Here is a 20,207-nt window from a genome sequence, read left to right on the forward strand (position 1 = left end):
GTTACTATTTTTCAAGCGGTTCTTTCAAAAGAACTGTTCGAAGGAACCGATTCAAGGAAATGAATCGGATTTCCAGTACGAGTTGGGGTTTTTTTTTTCTCACAGTGGTGTGTGTAACGCTGGGGAGGTGTTGGGTGTCACTTTTTCAACTCAGTTCGCTGCACTCAAAACCACGAGTGGTTCACCAGAAATCGTCTACTCGAACTCTGACGTTAATGATTTTCGAAGAAGAACATAAACCAAGGCACAGTCAATGCCGGTTGTGTTGAATAAGGAAGAAGAATATTGGTCCGTCGACTATTTGTTGACGCTCGTAAGGAGTTGGACACATCAAGCCCAGCCATGGAAGAAGTGATACGGAGATTTCTTTCCTGATGCTGCGATCTCACGCGTAAGCGTTCCATACAAAATGTGAGTACACATGCGACTTAATATGAATGGAATCACAATATACCAGTTCAAAACTCTTAACATTAGCAAATTTGTCCTCATGCCTTCTCAAAACGCTAAGTGATGCGTAACTAGTTTTTCTATTGTACTTGTAGGGACACGATGTTGCTGGCCTCCGCCGTGGTCGTCTGGGAATGGCTGAACGAGCACGGGCGCTGGCGGCCGTACAGCCCGGCCGTGTCTCACCACATCGAGGAGGTGATAAGAAGCGATCCCCGCGGCGGCAGCGTCGTTTTAGGCCGAGCTGACAGCCGCCTGTCGCCCTACATCATCGATCTGCACTCCATGCATCAGTTCAGACAGGACACCGGTAAGATGAAGATCAGCAGCGCAGCACTCTAACCTTAACTTACCTGTGGCAAGCCACTTTTACATTGATTCTTTATAACGATCTAATTGAGGATTGTGTTATGTTATTTTTATTATTATTATTATTATAAGTAGTATTAGTATATTTGTATCAATAGCCCAAAATACATGGTATGGGTCAAAATGATTGATTTCTCTTTTATGCCATTAGGATGTTATAAAGATCATGTTCCATAAGATAATTTGTAAATTTTCTACACTGTAAAAAAAAATCTGTAAAATATACTGAAAAAACTAAAAAAGGCAGCCATTGGTTGCCAGAGGTATACTGTAAAAAATATGGTAACTCCGTTCTAGGTTTTGCGGTTTTACCTTAAATTTACAGTCTAATACTGTAAAGTAACTGATATAATGTTAATATACCAACTTATTTAAGTACTGAAATCAGTTTTTTTGCCTTTGTAACACACTGATAACCACCAAAAGCAGGTGGTGATGGGAAAGTCACGTGATGAAACAAAGCCAATCACAGGCAGCTTTCTAATAATAAGACACATAGAAGGTGCACAGTTTCATTCACACAAAAACTAAACACCATCATGGTGAGAATCATTCAACTGAAATATGCAATAAACATTAATTTAACTAGAGGTGCTCCGATCACGATCGGCCGATCGTTATGCGCATCTCGTCAGTAAAGCCGGTTCTCTAATCAGCGGTTAATTCCATCAGGTGCGTGATTTCACATAGAGAAGCTGTTACTACACAAGAGCCGTTGTTAATAGAGAAGATGCGCAAATCCACTTCATTTTCAGCGTTTATTGGCGCATCTTCTCAGTTAACAATGGCTCAGTGTAGTAACAGCTGCTCTATGTGAAATCACGCACCTGATGGAATTAACCGCTGATTAGAGAACCGGCTTTACTGACGAGATGCGCATAACGATCGGCCTATCGTGATCGGAGCACCCCTAAATTTAACAACATTATATGTAACATACAACCCTAATAAACATAACAGATAAGAAAAAAATAAGAAGAAACATACTTATTTCAAAGAAATAACATCAAATTCAAACAAAAATTTAAACGCAATGGAGAGAAGTCTGGGAATGTCAGTTTATGGTTTTCCCCTGTACATTTTACAGGAAATTACCGTAAACCATTTAACAGGTTTGTACTGTAGCATTTTCACAGTTTTTTTTTACCGTTAACAGTAATTTTTTACAGTATACATCAAAACTTAATTTTGTAATATGTGTTGCTAAGGACTTAATTTGGACAACTTTATAGAGTATTTGTTATGCATCCTCAGATTACAGATTTTTTAAATAGTTGTATCTCAGCCAAATTGGTCCTATCCTAAAAAACATACTTCAATGGAAAGCTTAGTCTATGTATTCATAAATCTCAATTTCAAAAAATGGACCCTTAAGACAGATTTTGTGGTCCAGGGTCACATTTTATATACATATTTATTTATAATATATAGTAAACTATTGAAATACCTTCATTAAGCATTCAATAGATATTAGTGCTTGCTAATCACTATCCCAGCATTGGCAAGTAAAAAAAACTGTTGTTATTAGTAACATTTTTAATTGTATTACATTTACATTTTTAATTGAACAGTGAGTAATTATGAGTCGTCCTTGCATTTTGAATTAACCAATAAGATCCTGTAACTGTTGTTAGTAACATTTAGGAGTGGATACTAGTAGCAAGTACCAGGAAAGCTAGATTCAGTACTAATAACTATTGAAATAGTTACTAGTAACCTAACCAAGCTGTAAATATAAAAGCCTGTCTCTAACACAAAATAAAGTAAAACAAGGTAGGCTAATTGCTACTTTGTATTTTACATTTTGGATTTTGTTTCTCGCAGTTGTGAGATTTATTTATTCATATTTCTCAACGGCAGTTGCGAGTTTATATCTCACAATTCAGACTTTTCTTCTAAGAATTGCAAGTTAACATCCTGACTTTTTTAATGCAATTCTGAGTCAGAGAAAAAAGGTCAGACTTGTGAGATGTAACACCAGAACTGCAAGAACGAAGAAGTCCGAATTGTTAAATAGTCACTTTTTAAATTCCGTGGTGGAGCCAAGCTTCCATACATAAGTGATTGAATCGTAAGAATATAATTTGAATAGCATCCAGCATCAGTCGTAATACATTGTTCATTTGAATCAAGTGGTAAGAATGTACTCTTTTGGAACTATTACTAGTAGCAAAGGAATCAGTGCTCGGATCTCTTGGTGAAACTAAAGAAAAGACTAGTCATTGAGTAATTTAAAATGCATGTATTAAGTAACAGATAACTGTTCATTTTATGGAATAATTGATAAAAAATCTTTAGAGTTAAGTGTCTAATATATTTGTTGAAAACAGATAAAAAGTGAGTGACAAACATATCATTAAGGATTTATAACTCAAAAGCACATCTAAGCTCTGTAGTAAACATACTCTTGCAGTCTGCATTCAGTGGTTTTGATGTGTTGTTTTCACACCTTCACCACCATATTTTTAACACTCTTGTACGTATGCACTTATTTGAGTTTCGAAGTGTGACATTAAATAATATCCCTCTGGATAAAGTGCATTGGTGGTAATCAAGTGCACAAGGACTCTCATTACCACACAAGCCTAATGGGAACAATGCTTTACAGATACACACACCCAGGGAGCTCCCACAAAATTTTTTAGTTTTGAAATACAGGTTTTTCTCATGTAATTTTTGTGCTACCAAACTAAGATGAGGTTAGTGACATTTGCAACCTTAATCGCTTGTCAAGACTTGCCTTAAAAACCTGCAAAGTAACTTGCTCAGACACACGTACACAGAGAGTGAAGTTCCTTAAAGGACTACCCAGGGAAATGAGCGCACTTCCATGTGAAAGAACGAAACTATAAAGATTGATTGAGGGGGGAAGAAAAGGGGAGTGGATGTTATTGTGCAACAGGCTAGTGTGTAGTTTCATCGACTCTGGGCCCCTGGGGTGCCGTCAGTTATTCTGTTTTCCATTGCAGACTGGAGATTAGTATAACACACACACACACACACCCACACACACAGGGCAGGATTGTGTTTCTCCTCATCCAGTGACTCTCACATGGTTGAGCTGAAATAATTTCTTTCAGGCTGACCATTCTGTGAATCATTTCTGTTGGTATCACTCCCTCCCATGAACACACGTACACATACACTACCAGTCAAATAATACCGGTAATAAAGATTTTTTAAAAATGTTTTTGAAAGGAGTGTCTCATGCTTACCAGTGCTGCATTTTTTGTTTAGTAATAACAGCAATGGCAACATAATATATTATTAAAAGTGTAATATTGTAAAATAAAATGTTATTTATTTCTGTGCTGACCAAAATTAATTTTCAGCAGCCATTACTTGAGTATTCAGTGTCATTAGTTTTATTTATTTATAAGTGATGATTGGTGATCAATTTTATTTTTATTTGTTTTTTAAATACAGACAATCTGATACATTTTTTCAGTTTAAAATAACAACATTTATTTTAAAAAGTAATCTTTTATAACATTAGAAATAGCTTTACTGTTATTTGTAAACTATTTAAGGCATTCTTGTTGAATAAATGTTTTTTTTATATACGCCAAAGTTTTGAATGACAATTTATGAAGAAAAAACAAACATAATCACAAGTAATACATTTCATTTTAAAAACCATAAAATAGAAAGCAGTTGTTTTGTTTTAAATTTGTCATAATATTTCACAATATTACAGTTAAATGCAGTCTTGGTGAGCTTTTCAACATGTTTTAAAATGTGTTGAAAAGCTTTCTCTTTCGTAATCCCTCCCTGTCTTGCTTTTTCTAATCTGAACCATGTCTGCAACTTTGCATTTCAAACTCTTCCTGTGTTTATTTGCTCTTTATGATGAATTGTTGTTGTATTTCCTCAATTGTTAGTCGCTTTGGATAAAAGCGTTGCTAATTGATTAAATGTAAATGCAGTTCTTGAGTTTGCTTTCTGCTTGTGTTGCTTGAGCTGCAAGCAACAGTTTATCATTTTCAGTGCTGAAAATCATTTTATAAATAGTTTATGGCCTCTTTATCTACAACTCTAACTCTCTTTTTCCATTGGATTCATGCTATAAGGATCCTTTGTGTGCCTTAGTTTTGCTTAAGCCCAATGGGTTGTGGGACACCCCCTGTGGTGCGAGGTGACCCCGATTCTTTCTGTGGGCCTCCTCAAGGCATTTTGAATGTAGTAGAGTAGACATTTTTACACCACAATCACAGTTAACAATGTTCCCCATTCTAGAATATTATTTAATAATTGCATGTACCACGACGAAAACATAATGATTGTGATTGACATGAGTCTCTCTAAAGGAGGCTTTTCCAGTCTAACTGCTTTGCTGTAATACAAAGAATATATGTATATATTTAGGGCTTGGCATTAACTTTTTTGCTCACTAGCCAATGTGGCTAGTTGTTTTCCAAAGTTACTAGCCATACAGCATTTATACTAGCCGCATTTTGTTGTTGTGAAATTACCTGATAAAAGTTTACTATGTCGTGCTAATATTTACTTGAACTAGATTTGCAACCCTTTTAAATGTAAAACCACTGTACACAACCAAATCAAGACTACATAAATGTATAACAATACAGGTCATTATCATTAGCTCTGATAAGTTTGTATGTAAAGCTCCTTTTTTAATTAAAAACAGGTATTAAGATAAAGACATAAAAAGTGGCTTCTTATTGCATAGTAAAAGTGGTGGATGCATGCACTCTCTCTCTCTCTCTCTCTCTCTCTCTCTCTCTCTCTGTCTCTGCCTCTGCGTGTGTGTGAAAGAAAGCGACGGCGATTTGTGTGCCTTCACAGTTTAATACAGGTGACTGCGCATCCATTGAGATCAACTGAGAAATATCATAGATCGCTTGACGGAGAGAGAAAATCTGAAGCCCTCAGTCAGAGTCAAAGTTATTTGCGAGTGAAAATATATCTGTGCTAAACTTATACTTAGCCTCCAACTCACACTGGCAATTATTCAACCCACTAAAGTGGCTAGTTGGAATGGCAAGTGGCAAACTTCATTTTCAATGCGACACAAATAGTATATAATCACTATATAGTCAACTACATAAAACATATAGCAGGGGTTTTAAAAAATAATTTTGCATTTATAGTTCATTGCATTTATTGCGTCTTTTAAATTATTATTAGTATCTTTTTTTTAAAAGAGAGGGGAATTAAGTTGTTACTTTTGAAGATGGTAGGGAAATAAAAATGGGGATCTTGATGGAGGCACTTGGCCAGCAACAATGGAACAGATGGACAGTCCCTGTACACCTGCTGTAGGGCTTTGTGCTGCTGAAAAGGTCCTGGGGTCTTTAACCCTATGTCACAGTTAATGATCTGCTGTAGCACAGCCTTCTCCACTCACATACTAGCACAAGCTTGCACATTTTATGTGCAGGGAGTATGATTGGCATGTGAAACTGGACGTGGCCATCTGTTGCTGTACTTCAGTGCTGAGAGGAGGCACAGGACACAGGACTCTATTGAACTGAAGCATGTAGTATTAAATAGCATGATTTCAATTTGTCACGATCAGTACTGATGGAATAATTTCTTTTAATTTACTGATGTATGTGATTAGAGAGTTTTTTTATTTTTTTGCGTTATAAGACTGGAAATATTGAACTTAAAAAAAACCTATCCATAGCATTGTAAAATGTGTCTTTGTAGAAAAATATGACAACGGTCTAGTGTCCGTTTATAATGCGTTGTGGACCGCCTTGTTGAGAGCCTTATGAGAGTGTCATGCCATGTTGCTTACAGCACAGGTGGGGTTCAAAAACTAAAATTACATTAATAGTAGCATAATCTGATTAATTCACAAAATTTGTTACATTTCATTAAGTCCTTTTTTGGAATAAATTTGATGCAAAAGCACATGCAGAGAGTTTGGGATTATTTTATTTTATTTTATTTTTTACAAGAAATTTAAATGATTATTTAACTAGGTTGCATTAAATTGATCTTAAGTGACTTTTAAGACATTTTATAATCTTATGAAAGATTTCTATTTCAAATAAATGTAGCCGTTTTTAATTTTCTATTCATCATTGAACGAATGATGAACAATTTTTTTTCTTTTTTAAGCATTTAATTAAAAGCAGTCTTTGTGAACATAAGATACTTCTTTAAAAAAAAATGTTTACACTTTTTCTAAAAGCAGCCACTGAGATACATAATTTGAGTGCCCCAGCGAGGCGTATGTGCTGCTCATATGCAGTTAAATACCACATGAACCCATAATGCATGTGTTTATCATTAGCTTGACTGTAATTCAGTGAAATGACTTCTCGTAAACAGCAACAGAAAAAAGCATGGCATTCATCTGTTATCCCAAAAGACATTGTTTCATTTAGGTACAATGGCTGAAAGGGAATGACTGTGATTGAGGCAAAGAGCTGGTTAAGTGAGTTCAGACACAATGAAGGGTGATCAAAGCATATTGATGTCTTGCTGTACTCCACCTCATTTCTGGAACGTGCCTTTTATAATTTGACTAAAGTTGCATTAGATCTGCAAAATCTTGCAATGAGTAAAACTGACATAAGATGACAGATTTTTTAAAATGTAGTATGTGTACTTGATTAGTGTTTTGTACTTTTTTAAAATCTAATCAGTGTACCTGGTTGTTAAAAAGAGAAAATGTTCTTTTACTAGTTTTATTGCTTCTTAAACTCAGTATATTCCTAGTTTTCCTCTTGTGCTAAAGTTAATGCCTCAGTGGGTCTTTTGTGTTCAGCGACTCTTTGCTTTATGCTCCAATCTGTTTATTCAGATGGGGTTTTGCTTACTCTTTGTGTGTCCCGGCACTTTGTCATAAATTCTTAAAGGGATACTCCGCCCCAAAATGAAAATTTTGTCATTAATCACTTACCCCCATGTCGTTCCAAACACATAAAAGCTTTGTTCGTCTTTGCAACACTATTTATGATATTTTGGATGAAAACCGGGAGGCTTATGACTTTCCTATTGACTGTAAATTGCACTGTCAAGGTCCAGAAAAGTATGAAAGACATCATCAGAATAGTCCATCTGCCATCAGAGGTTCAATCTGAATTTCATGAAGCGATGAGAATACTTTTTCTATGCGAAGAAAACAAAAATAATGCATCACCATATATAGTCGTTTATTATTTTTTTCTTCGTGTACAACAAGTATTTTCGTCACTTCATAACGTAATGGTTTAACCATTGATGGCAGATGTAATATTCAAGAGGTTAAATGATTACATTTTTCATTTTGGGGTGGAGTATCCCTTTAAAAGTGTTTCCTGCATTAGTTAACTGGATGTTGCACATATTGCCCTAGTTAGATTCTTACACTAAACCCTCCAGATCCTGATCTGATCTAGAAAGAGTTTAAAACCATTTCTGTTCCGATGAATGGGTTTAAATGTAATCATGCAACAAACACAACAATAGGCATTCACTGCATATAATGGAGAATTGAATGCTTACGTTGAAGACATTGTGCAATTATTATCCTCCTGTTCCCTTCTATAATACCACTTGGGTGTCTTTGATCCAGTATTGTTCTGACACTTATAAAAGAAGAAGAATTAAGGCTACTGATGATCAAATAGAAATAAAATGCATAACATGTTGACAGGCTGCCTCTCTTGTAAGAAAACACTTTATTGAAAGGGATCGCCCACTCCACCCAAAAATGAACAGTCTCTCATCAATTACTCACCCTCATGCTGTCCCAGATGTTCATGAATTTCTTTCTTAACATGAAAACAAGTACACAGTGCCTATAACTGGTTTATTACATATACTTTATTATAATTGATTCATAACCCTACCACTTTACCTTCTCAGGTACATTAAGACCAGTTCGACGGAGTTTCTATGACCCTACCTCAGCACCAGGCCAAGGTTGGATATGGGAGTGGGAAAATGACGCAGGTTCCTGGACGACCTATGACATGGAGGTGATCATTGCCTTGCAAGTGGCATGGGATCGACAGCAACCCTGGCTGGACCTGACATCGATGGGCTTTTGCTACTTTGTGGACTTCCAGACCATGACCCAGATTAACAGGCAAACACAGCGGCAGCGGCGCATCCAAAAACGCCCAGACATGGTTTACCCACTAGTCTCTGGGCCACTGCCTAAAACCTCACAGGCTTGGGGTACAGGCTCAGGGTCTGGAGGCATTGCTAAAGGACTTGCTTCAGGTGGGGGCTCAACCGGGGCACTTCTTGGGGTAGGTGTTTCTGGATCTACCTTGAGTAGAAAAGGAAGTGCGGTTTACCCAAGCGGGACGCTTTCGATATCATCCCTTGCTCCTTCTGGACAGCCATGTGCCTGCCAGCAGTGCATGCTGGTGTTGAGTGTAAAGGCAAATGGCACCTCATCACAGACACTGGGACGTTCAACAAAGCCAAAAAGTCCTAAATCCAACTTTGGGACCCTTCCATCCTCCTCTGAGTCCATGTCTGTTTTAAACTCCTATTCTACACTACCACATGGCACGTCTTTAAAATGCTCGGAAGTAGCCAAGAAATCTGCTGGTTTTGATCAGTCATTGTCTCTTCTCACATCGGGCACGGCCAATCTCTCAGTCTCCTCCACCACCCACCGCCTCCAACTCTGCCATCGCCGCGCCGAATCAGCAGCCTTCATCCGCTCCAAGCTCTTCGTCTTCTGCAACATTTGTGCCAACCGCCATGCTTATTAACACATCAACCAGTCCATCATCATCCACAGATTTGACATCATCTTCATCGTCGTTGCCTTCTCAACGCTCTGCTGCCTGTGCTGCCCCTCTGCCAACTCGTGCCAGTCTGACAGGGCTCAGTCGTCCTGCTTTGCAGAGAATTGCAGTGGCACAATCACAGGCCCTTATTGCTTCTGGGTGAGAAAAGCCATTACACATTATAGTTTATTTTATTATGCATTATCGTTCAAAAGGTTAGGGTCAGTACATCTTTTTTTATTTATTTATTTTTTTGAAGAAATTCATACTTACATTAAGCAAGAATGGATTAAACTGATCAAAAGTGACATTTATAAAAAAAATAAAAATAAAAAAATAGTAGTTTCAAATAAAGGCTCTAATGAAAACAAATCTTGAAAAATCATGGTTTCCAAAAAACTTTAAGCAGCACAACAATTTTCAAGGTGGACATATAGGTTTTCAATAATAATAAGAAATGTCAACATACATCAAATCAACATATAAAAATGACTCTTGAAAATCATGTGATGCTGAAGACTGGTTATTGCTGCTGAAATGTAGAAAATTCAGCTCTACTTCACAGAAATAAATTACATTTTAAAATATATTTAAATACAAGTTCATATAACTTTTTCTAATTCTATTTCACATTGTTTCTGTTTTTACTGTATTCTTTCAAATGTATTTTTAAATGATTATTTAGCTAGGTTGCATTAAATTGATCTTGAGTGAATTTTATGACATTTTACAATGTCATGAAAGATTTCTATTTCAAATAAATCACTGCATTAGATAACCAAATATAAAATGTGGGTGGTGTCTAGTTTAAAGAAAGATACAAGCACAGTTTAATAAAAAACTATTTCTAATAAAACAATAAACTGTTCGTAATTAACAAATGTAGCACTTTCCAGATGCTATCGACATGTTCTACTGACAACCAGACAATAGCCAAAGAATATTAACTTGTGGTTACTTTACATGTGAACTTTAGGAAACTTACTTTGCTGACTAAAATAACCAGTATGTATAATATAGTATAGTGTTAATAGGTGTGAGTTCAGCTCATGTATTAGTGTGTTCTTGTGTTATACTCTTCCTCTGTGTGGGAGTGTGTTTCTCACATTTCTCACACTGCTAAATCATCCATGTCTGCTCTGTTTGATGACCATCTGGGGACAGAATGGTCTTATTCGTTCCCTCCTCTCCCCCTTTTGTCTATAACTGTTTCTCTGGCTTTTCCCGCAGCTCTCAGTCGAGATTTCATGTTCTCACTGGGTTTCTGCAGCAACCTTTGTTGACAAGACATGGGCTGGTCTGTATTAGCAACACAAAGCTCTCTCACTGAATCATTCGACATAGCAGAGTGTGTGTGCATGTCTATGTTAGGAAGGATTTGGGGTGACGAGAAAAGGGTTTCGACATGGACTGTTGTAACCATTGTGTCCCATTGTTTCTTGAAGCATTAGTAGACATGACACTTGGTGATGGGGGTTTGGGATGTTGCTTGAGTGGATTGAAGTTTGAGAATAAACTGTGTGAATACAGCCAGGTGGCTAATTATGATGTTAAATGCTAAAGACAGCTGGATCATATATTATTAAAAATGGTACCAAGGCTAGATTATAAATCAAATACAAATTAAATCATCGAACACAGGCGTTACATTCATGTGTGAGAACATGGTGTGAGTCTGGTGCTCTTTCTAATAGTTTGTTCTGTTTAAGACGTAAAGCCATCTGGAGGCATAGAGCAGCAGTTGTTGAGCATGTGTTTGAGCGAAACAAAGCAACGATTCTGTTGTAAAGGAAGGATCAAGGGTCAGTGAAGGTCAAAAGCTTCCCCATTGGCCTTACCCAAACAGTCATCTCCCCACCAATGCCAGGCACTTATATTATTTCAATGGAAAACAAAACAGGCATATAAATAACAACTACTGCTGCAGTGTTTATGATTGGCCGAAATGGTTTTAGCCAATTATAATTTGTTAGCTAATCTGTCATCATTTTGAACAAACATGCAACAAGTCCTTCCTTAACCGCTTAACCACTTCAGTATATTTGGTTCAGTTTTCTCTTTCGTGTGAATAACATCATGCTGCAAATAAAGAGTGTGGCAAACAGAACTTCTATTCTAGAGAAATAATGTGGCAGTTAACAAATTAAATTATCAGTGTCAAAAGCCTGTTTCTTTTTTCCTTTGTAGTGCCATCTTTCATAAATGGTACTGTGTGAAGTTGTTGATTTCAGATTCTCCCGTCCCTATCGTGACATCACAGTTATTTTTTTCTATGTCATCTGACATAGTATCCTTTGTTGGGATCAGCAAAGTATTGTTATTTGAGTTTCGGAAGGAAGGGAGCATGACAATGAGGAAATGTAACCATAAACGGAGGCATTTCTATTTAGGTCATCTATGCACCTGTTGACAATAAAATGTCAGAAAATGTCTAAATAGACTGTTAAACTTGAAATGTAGCATTTCTGACTTAATTCCAAATAATGCATTTAGCATTTTTTTGCAAAGACGATTAATAATTTTGTGTAGAATTTGCTTCTATAGATCTTTAGCTAAAGTTTCTCCCCGATCTCTTTTATTCTATTGTAAAGTCAAAGTGAAATGGGATTCATCGCCTGTTGATTTAGTAGTGAACCATTGACTGTTCACCTCAAAATATTTGATGTGTTCTGACAGCAGACTTTTAAAGCGTGTCTATGTGCATTTGAAAGTGTTTATCAGAAACAGCTTCTATATTCATGCAATTTTTTTTAAGACTAGCAACTAACAGACTGCAGTAAAAGGAGATATAATAAGCGTGAGAAAACACTGCATAAAAGAACCTTGAGTGTGTAAAGAGGGAAGTAAAAGGGCTTTACATTAGTTGCTTTCTAATTTTTTTTTTTTGACAGCAGAACGAGCTGTGAGATGTGTTTGGTACTTTGTTCCTCATTTTTCACACTGATTTGACCAAAAATGTGCTTATATCATAGTAAATAGTCATTTGATACTAACCCTAAGTGTCAAAATGCATTTTCAGTTAAGTATCATATAACTGTTGATGTTGGAGGCAGAACAGTGCTTTATGTGCACATTTGTCGTTGAAAAAGAACTGCATGTCGTACTCTAGAAATTCAGTAGTTTGCTGGGAAAATTCTTGGTAATAAAGAAATAGGTGGAATATCTGTGTCCTAGTTTTACACAGCATTATCATCTATAGAAAGTTTAAATTTAAATAAAAGTCAAATTCATCTTTAACTTTATTTCGTGTTTTCTCTTGTACGGCCAAAGAAATGCACTCAAAATATGAGTGTGTGTAAGTTTTTATTTTTAATTATTATTAAAAAAAAAAATGTATGCAGGGTGGCAATCAATAAGGCAATACTGCCACCTACTATGTTGGAGCGTCAACCTGATACCAGTTACTTGCGCTGTACATTATCAAATGTGTAGCGTTAACACAATATCACAAGAAATATCACAGTATATTGCAACACCCATGCATTAAAAAATCTTCAGATTCAAGAGCTAAAGATATTGCAGTTTCTAAGTTTTTAGTTTCAGATATTTCAGTATAGGAGAACATTAAGTAATACAGTGTGTCCATTGGCCTTATAGAGCTTCTTTTCTCTCTCTCTCTCTCTCTCTCTCTCTCTCTCTCTCTCTCTCTCTCTCTCTCTCTCTCTCTCTCTCTCTCAGGGTACCGACAGTACCGGTGACTCTTAATCTTAATGGCTCCAGCCCTGTCCATCCGGCTTTAGCTGGTAGGAAAATAAGACACATTCCTAATACATTTTCAGAAATGACAAATTGATTGTACCTAACATAATTCACATTCTTTATTAAAACATACGCATCATGATGCTTTGCAGGTATTACGGGTATTCTGATGAGTGCAGCAGGACTACCTGTATGTTTGACCCGTCCACCAAAACTAGTTCTCCACCCCCCTCCTGTCAGCAAGAGTGACATAACACCAATCCCTGGCATTGGGAAGTGTTGCCGCAAGTCCACCAAGAAACAAGCACGCAAAGGTAAGAATGCATGAGTATTTGTACGTATTGATGATGCATGATTTTGTTTCTGAAAGTTGCTACTGCAGAAGCGATCACCAAAGTCCTTAAAGAAATTTGCACTTTATCAATTCATGCCAACTATTTACTATAGTGGCGAAAGTGGTATAACAGATTTATACTCGAGGAAACCACTCAAATATGAATGCAGCAGCCACCAATCACTACCAGCTGTCACCATCGATTGCCATTCACCAGATTTATATACACACCAAATGAACTTTGAAATCTCTGCATACTAAACATAAGTGATTTGTTTTCCAGGCAGAACACCTGAGGAAGTGGTAAAAAGGTACTTTCAGAAGGTCAGGAATCCACCAGAAGAAGTAAGACATCGTTGTTAAATTGTTTCCTAAATCTTTATGTAATCGAAACCTGGCAGCAAATCCATGCCGGCAGTAAAGTGTACACACAGGCCAAGTAACATTGTAGACCTGTATTAACCAATCCTATAGTCCTGGAAAACATGAAGAGACATCAAAAGTTGGTGTCTTTTTCAAACGCACATTCATTTTTTTAAAGAAATAACTTCTTTTTCTTTCTACATTTCTCTCAAGTTGAATTAAATAAACATGCAATTCTGGATTTTTCTGGAGTATTTTGGTATTAGTATTTGGCAAATTCATTTGTCATTGTCTTGGCAATTTTCCATTTCAGTCTAGTTATGAGACATAACTCTCTTAAAAGTTTATTTTCTTGCAAGAAAAGTCATACAGTCGTTACAGTCATGGCTGCAGAGTGTGACCAGGAGAAATATGTTGACTCAGCGTTTATAGCCAAATCAAATCCAGATGCTTCTGTCCAATCATAACAAATTCTCAACGTATGTGTCCATTTAAGGTATCTTACTAAGTATCTACTGTAACTATGTCCCCTGGGTGTGTTTTGAAGGATTTAATGCAAATAATTTTCTTATAAGCGAGCATGTGGGAACTTTGAAATAACACTTCTCGTCTCACTTCAGCTACACATACATTTCCTGTTGGTCTTTTAGCACATCAAAATAACTCAATCATACTGATGAAGCAGATAGTTAGATAGTTTAAAGAACACTTTTTAGTAAAGCAAATAATACATATGATAATAAAAGTTATTGATTAATACAAAATGATGTAAAATGTAACAAAATCGTTACATAATTTTCAATATTACCAGATAACAAATTAAATAACAAATGATACAACTACTATTAAGTTTATCCATCCTTACCGAGAGACAAACTATATTGCAATCTCAACAGTATATTGTTGAAAAATGGAAAATATATTATCGCTCAACAATATATTGAAAGTTAGATCTATATTACATACTACTTCACCTGCATGCATACATTATATTTATATTTTCAAAGAATTTAAATATTTTATATTGCATTAAAACCTGTGTATTTCCTTTTAGGATTGTACTATCTGTATGGAGGCTCTAGGGGGTCCCTCTGGGTATAAGGGTCCTGGTGTAGCAAGTGTTTTGCGTGCAGAGTCGGTTGGAAGACTGGCACAATGTGGGCATCTTTATCACCTGCAGTGCCTAGTGGCCATGTACAACAATGGCAACAAAGATGGCAGCCTGCAGTGTCCCACGTGCAAGACAATATATGGAGTAAAGACAGGCAACCAGCCGCCCGGTAAGATGGAGTACCATGTCATCCCGCACTCACTTCCAGGACACCCAGACTGCAAAACCATTCGCATCATCTACAACATACCGCCCGGGATACAGGTATAGATATATCATACGTTATAAGTTGTGTTCTATTAAAGATGCTTAGATTCTAGTCAGCACTTTCAGCACATCTTGGTTGCGTTTACACGTGGACTCCACACAATTATTAATATATTTAATAGTGTATCTCCTCTGCTGTCTCTCTCAAGGGTCCTGAGCATCCAAATCCAGAGAAGCCTTTTACGGCAAGAGGATTTCCCCGTCACTGCTATCTTCCAGACAGTGAAAAAGGACGCAAGGTAAGTCCTCCTACCGTACAGTGCCTGTTCAAAACTACTCTAAAGTTTTTTTTTTTAAAGTATTTTATGATCACCAAGAAATATTAGCACAAACCATTTCTACTTAATATATAATATATATATATATATATATATATATATATTATGTTTTTTTATTGTAATGGCAAAGCTAAATTTTCAGAAGCCATTATTCTAGTCTTCAGTGTGTCACGTTTATTCAGAAATGATTCTAATATGCCAATTTTAATGGTGAAAACAGATTTGCTGTTCAATATTTTTTTTTAGAAACCTTGATATATATACCTTATTTTCCAAACTATAAGTCACACTTTTTTCATAGTTTGGCTGGTCCTGCGACATATTTATCAAAATTAATTTGAAATGAACCAAGAGAAAACATTACCGTCTCCAGCCGCGAGAGGGTGCTCTATGCTGCTCAGCGCTCCTGTAGTCTACAATGAGCAGCATAGAGCGCCCTCTCGCGGCTGTAGACGGTAATGTTTTCTCTTGGTTCTTGGTTCTAAATAAATGCAACTTAGTCCAGTTCGATTTATATGTCTTTTCCTTGTCATGAGGTATTTTCGCAGTAATGCGACTTATAGTCCGAAAAAAAAAAGAAAAAAAATTTAATGTAGTTTTAATTATTATTGTTGCAATAATAATTGATATCAATGTTATCTGTTTCTTAGGCATTAAGGCTGTTATTGGTGGCGTGGGATCGACGGCTGATCTTCTCAGTGGGCACCTCCAGCACCACAGGAGAGTCAGACACTGTCATCTGGAACGAGATCCATCACAAGACAGAATTTGGCTCCAATCTTACTGGACATGGCTATCCAGATTCTGCCTATATTGACAATTTACTAGACGAGCTTAAAGCCCAGGGCATCACTGAAGATGAGGAACAGCTACTGTGAAGAGGACGGGATGTGCTTGATGGCAGTGAAAAAAAAAATGGTACTAGATGTTCTAGGAGTGCATTTGAGCTCAGAAATACATATGAATTCATATAAAAAAGGACTCTGATATAAAACAAAGTGGCCAAATGGTACAAATAACTATGTGAATAAGGTAAAGTCAGCAAGTATCCTAATCTCAATACAAATTAGGGCATGAAGTAACACAACTAACATGAGAACGATATTTGGTAAAAGGAGAAAGGTAGGTTTGAAAGAAAAAGGAAAGTGTGAAAAGCAAGAACGGGAGGTGGAAAGGACTTGTGAGGTAGAACATTGAGGGAATGGAAAGACTAAGGAAATGCAGGTTATTGAAGCAGCACTGACGTGTTTTAACTGCTAAAATGATGTTGCTGTGTGAGTTTGTTTAAGTTGTGTTTAAACCGTTGTAAGTGTGGGTGTATTTGGTCAACTCTGGTACCTCTAACTGGCTTACTTACTCTCAATCTGTTTACTAGAACTCCAGAGTATAGTTTAGTGCATATGAATGCTTGTATTATGATTTGTATTGTCATACAACATCATTCCTTGTTTTTATGTATTGAGAATATATAATGTTTTGGTACAGATGATATCGTGTGCATAAGATTCAGAGTTTTGATTAATCAGCAGGATTTCAATATTAATTGAAAATCACTTTTATGGAAGAATTGAATTCATTTATTCTGGTTTAAATGAAGCATGAGAAAACTAAACTAATTGTTCTTCCTCTGATAATTTGAGTACTTTATTTGCTCATTGAGGTAAAAGATGTCTCTAATGCATCTAATAGTTATAGATTGAAGAATATCACATTTTCACGGTACAGAAAACCAATTTGGTGGTTTAAGCTAAGAAGTGCTGCTTTACTCCACTTTCAGCATTAAATATTTTCAGTTTTAACACAGAAGAAAGCTATAAGCAGATGAATTTAGACCGTGAGATGGAAGAAGGAATAGCAAGCACTTCATGGCTAGAAAGATGGGTAGTTTAATGATCCCTAAGGGTCAGTTTAGTAATAGTTTGCCAAAATGATTTTTGCAAACTCCAGGATTTTGCATAAAAAGCTCTTTTCAACTGTTCTTTACAGTCCTTGTATCCTGTTTTTAGGCCAGTCTGTATGTTAGGTCAATTATTGACCTGTTTTATAATGATATACTTCTAAGAATGTGCCATTGTTTGGTATGTGTGTACTGTGCATGTGTGAGCCCGTGCAACATGTGTATGTTTGCATTTGTGCTTGATTAAATATAAGAGTGTATGCTATGCATCCACAACACAGAGGTACGGTGTTACTCATCTGCATAATTGTCTTCATGCATTTCTGTTTGTATTTCTTTTTTATATTAATGTTTTCTTATATTTTCTTAGTTTATTTTGTTTCAAGAATGTTTCATACTGAGAAATGTTATACTTAAAAATGAGCCTCAACTGTTTATTGGTTTATTTTTGCCTGTCTACACAACAAATGCTATTTTAGTTCATATGAAGTTGGGTGGGTGGGGGTAGCTTTGAAGTCGACCAACTTATCAAGTAAAAATAAATAAAAAATTGTGATGGGGGGGGGGGGGGACTTTTTGACAAATGGATAATACCTGTACATGAAAATAAAAATAAAAAAGAGACAGTGAGAAATCCTTTTTGCTTCAATGCGTCATTTAATTTTCATAAAAAACTGTAGGATATTTTTATGGTAATCTGATTCTGCAGTTTTTTATGCATAACGAAATATGAAACTTTTTTTTGTCTTTTTTAATGAAATTGATATTCTTGCAGCAACTATTGTTTGTGTTTCAGCCTTTTAATGAAATACTTTTAAATGTTTTTCATATCCATTTTTCAAATAGATGTTCACATCTCTGAATCTAAGTGCACTACAATATTTATGGTAGATAGATAAGCCAAAAAACTCAGTAGAGCCCATTTTTTTACCTCTTTAGGCATGAGTTGAGTTGAAATAAATGGGGGAAAAAAAGTTGTAGATCATAAATATTTAATAATAATAAACGTATTAAGTGCCTGTTTAGCCAAGAATGGTTCTTCAGCATAAAAGTGATTTAAATCAGCTTTTGCCATTGCAGTAAATTCCCACTCATGCAAACGTATGAAAGTGGAGTAACTTCTAAACTCTTAAGAAGAAGAATAGGGTTCATGTTATGGTTCTACACAATTGGGAAAAGGTACTGTATATCTATGAAAATATGAATGTATATACAATTATTTATATTTTTACAAATGCATGCCAACCATTAAAATGCGTGTTGATCTGATGCATAAGGCAAAACGACTGAAAGCAGTGAAGTATATATATATATATATATATATATATATATATATATATATATATATATATATATATATATATATATATATATATATATATATATACACACACAAATAATAAGTGACACTAAAGGGTTACCCTGAGTGCTAAAAAGTTGTCCTGACCAAGCGTCAAAATGTGACGAGTTGGAAGTAAGAACTTCGCTGTATAAAACTTAAAGTAGGGGGAGAGCGGGGTAAGTTGTCACATGGGTAAGTAGTTACACTGTTCATAACTCCAACACTAGAGGCTCTATCTCAAAAATCAAATAGTCACTTTGTGTGACTTCTTCTATAGTCAATTTCCTGTTCATATTGGCTTAAGATCGCTCTAATCTGAGGTTAGAACAATTTTCTTATTTTTGTGTCTTAAAAAGTAAAGAAATTTGCACTTTTAATGCAATACAATTTTGTTAGGTATGAATGTTAAAAAATTATTATTTTGTACAAAATAGAGGAGACAATAACGTTTCTTTTGATACCTGATGTGCTATGTTAAGCTAACCTGGAGATTTTGCCAACATTAGCACACATGTTATTTCGGGGAAAGTTATTTCAATGATTTTGGGGCAAGTGGTCACGTGTGACAATTTGCCCCAGTACAAATAAACACATTGTTTGGATTGAAATAATCCACACATTCCACATTGTTTGGATTGAAATAATTGTTTTTCCAAATTCTCTAGACATGATTGTTTATATTGCCAGATCTGATTGTCACAAGTGCACATTTTCTCTTCAACAGTCTACAGCTCGGTAATTAGATAAAATATGAAAATGAAACGAATACAACTGAGCATGTATGGTGCTCACTAAATGTTAGACAGTTTGAAAAGTTTGACAATTTACCCAGCTCTACCCCACTTGTATTGTCACTTTTTTTCCACCAGATAGAGCTGTTCAGTCAGTTCTGAAACTGACAGGTGTCTGTGTGTGTGTGTGTGTGTGTGTGTGTGTCCAAATTTATTTTTTATTTATTTATTTAAACCATTGACATAGTTGCTCAGCCCAGGCCTGGCTACAGAATCAAATTACTGAGGGTGCTTCTTAAATTAATGAGGGTGCTCTAACTGTATATATATGTTATTTTCAATAGCCAAGTAAAAATATTTAATTTTTTTACTGTTTTGGTGTACTTTGGATCAAATAAATGCATGCTTGGTAAACAGAAGAGACTTCTTTAAAAAACATTGACAAACTTTTGACTGGTACTGTATATTTTCTACTGCAACTTTAATTATTCTGTAATTTCTAGCTTTTAATTGCCTTTTTTTATTAGCACTGCATTGTTCATATACTTTATTTATTACCAGTTGGAAATTACTTGGAAACCACGGTTCCCTGAATAGGAAATGAGATGCTGTGGTGACTTCACTGTATGGGAACACCTTTCGGTGTGATGAATGTCTGAAG

The 20,207-nt window shown here is 35.8% G+C and overlaps 1 protein-coding gene across 1 annotated transcript; it reads left to right on the forward strand.

The window, feature by feature from the left end:
- The first annotated feature begins 81 nt into the window (after positions 1 to 81).
- Positions 82 to 16,492, forward strand: LOC113098174 (E3 ubiquitin-protein ligase DTX4-like). Its single transcript, XM_026263128.1, is given in 10 exon segments — positions 82 to 411; positions 546 to 760; positions 8,644 to 9,382; positions 9,384 to 9,683; positions 13,203 to 13,267; positions 13,376 to 13,537; positions 13,841 to 13,902; positions 14,975 to 15,295; positions 15,448 to 15,537; positions 16,227 to 16,492. Coding segments are annotated over 10 exon segments (2,184 nt in total). The 5' UTR covers positions 82 to 409; the 3' UTR covers positions 16,455 to 16,492.
- The last annotated feature ends 3,715 nt before the right edge of the window (positions 16,493 to 20,207 follow it).

Source organism: Carassius auratus, unplaced genomic scaffold (genome assembly GCF_003368295.1).
Source record: "Carassius auratus strain Wakin unplaced genomic scaffold, ASM336829v1 scaf_tig00216437, whole genome shotgun sequence".
Taxonomy (NCBI): Eukaryota; Metazoa; Chordata; class Actinopteri; order Cypriniformes; family Cyprinidae; genus Carassius; species Carassius auratus.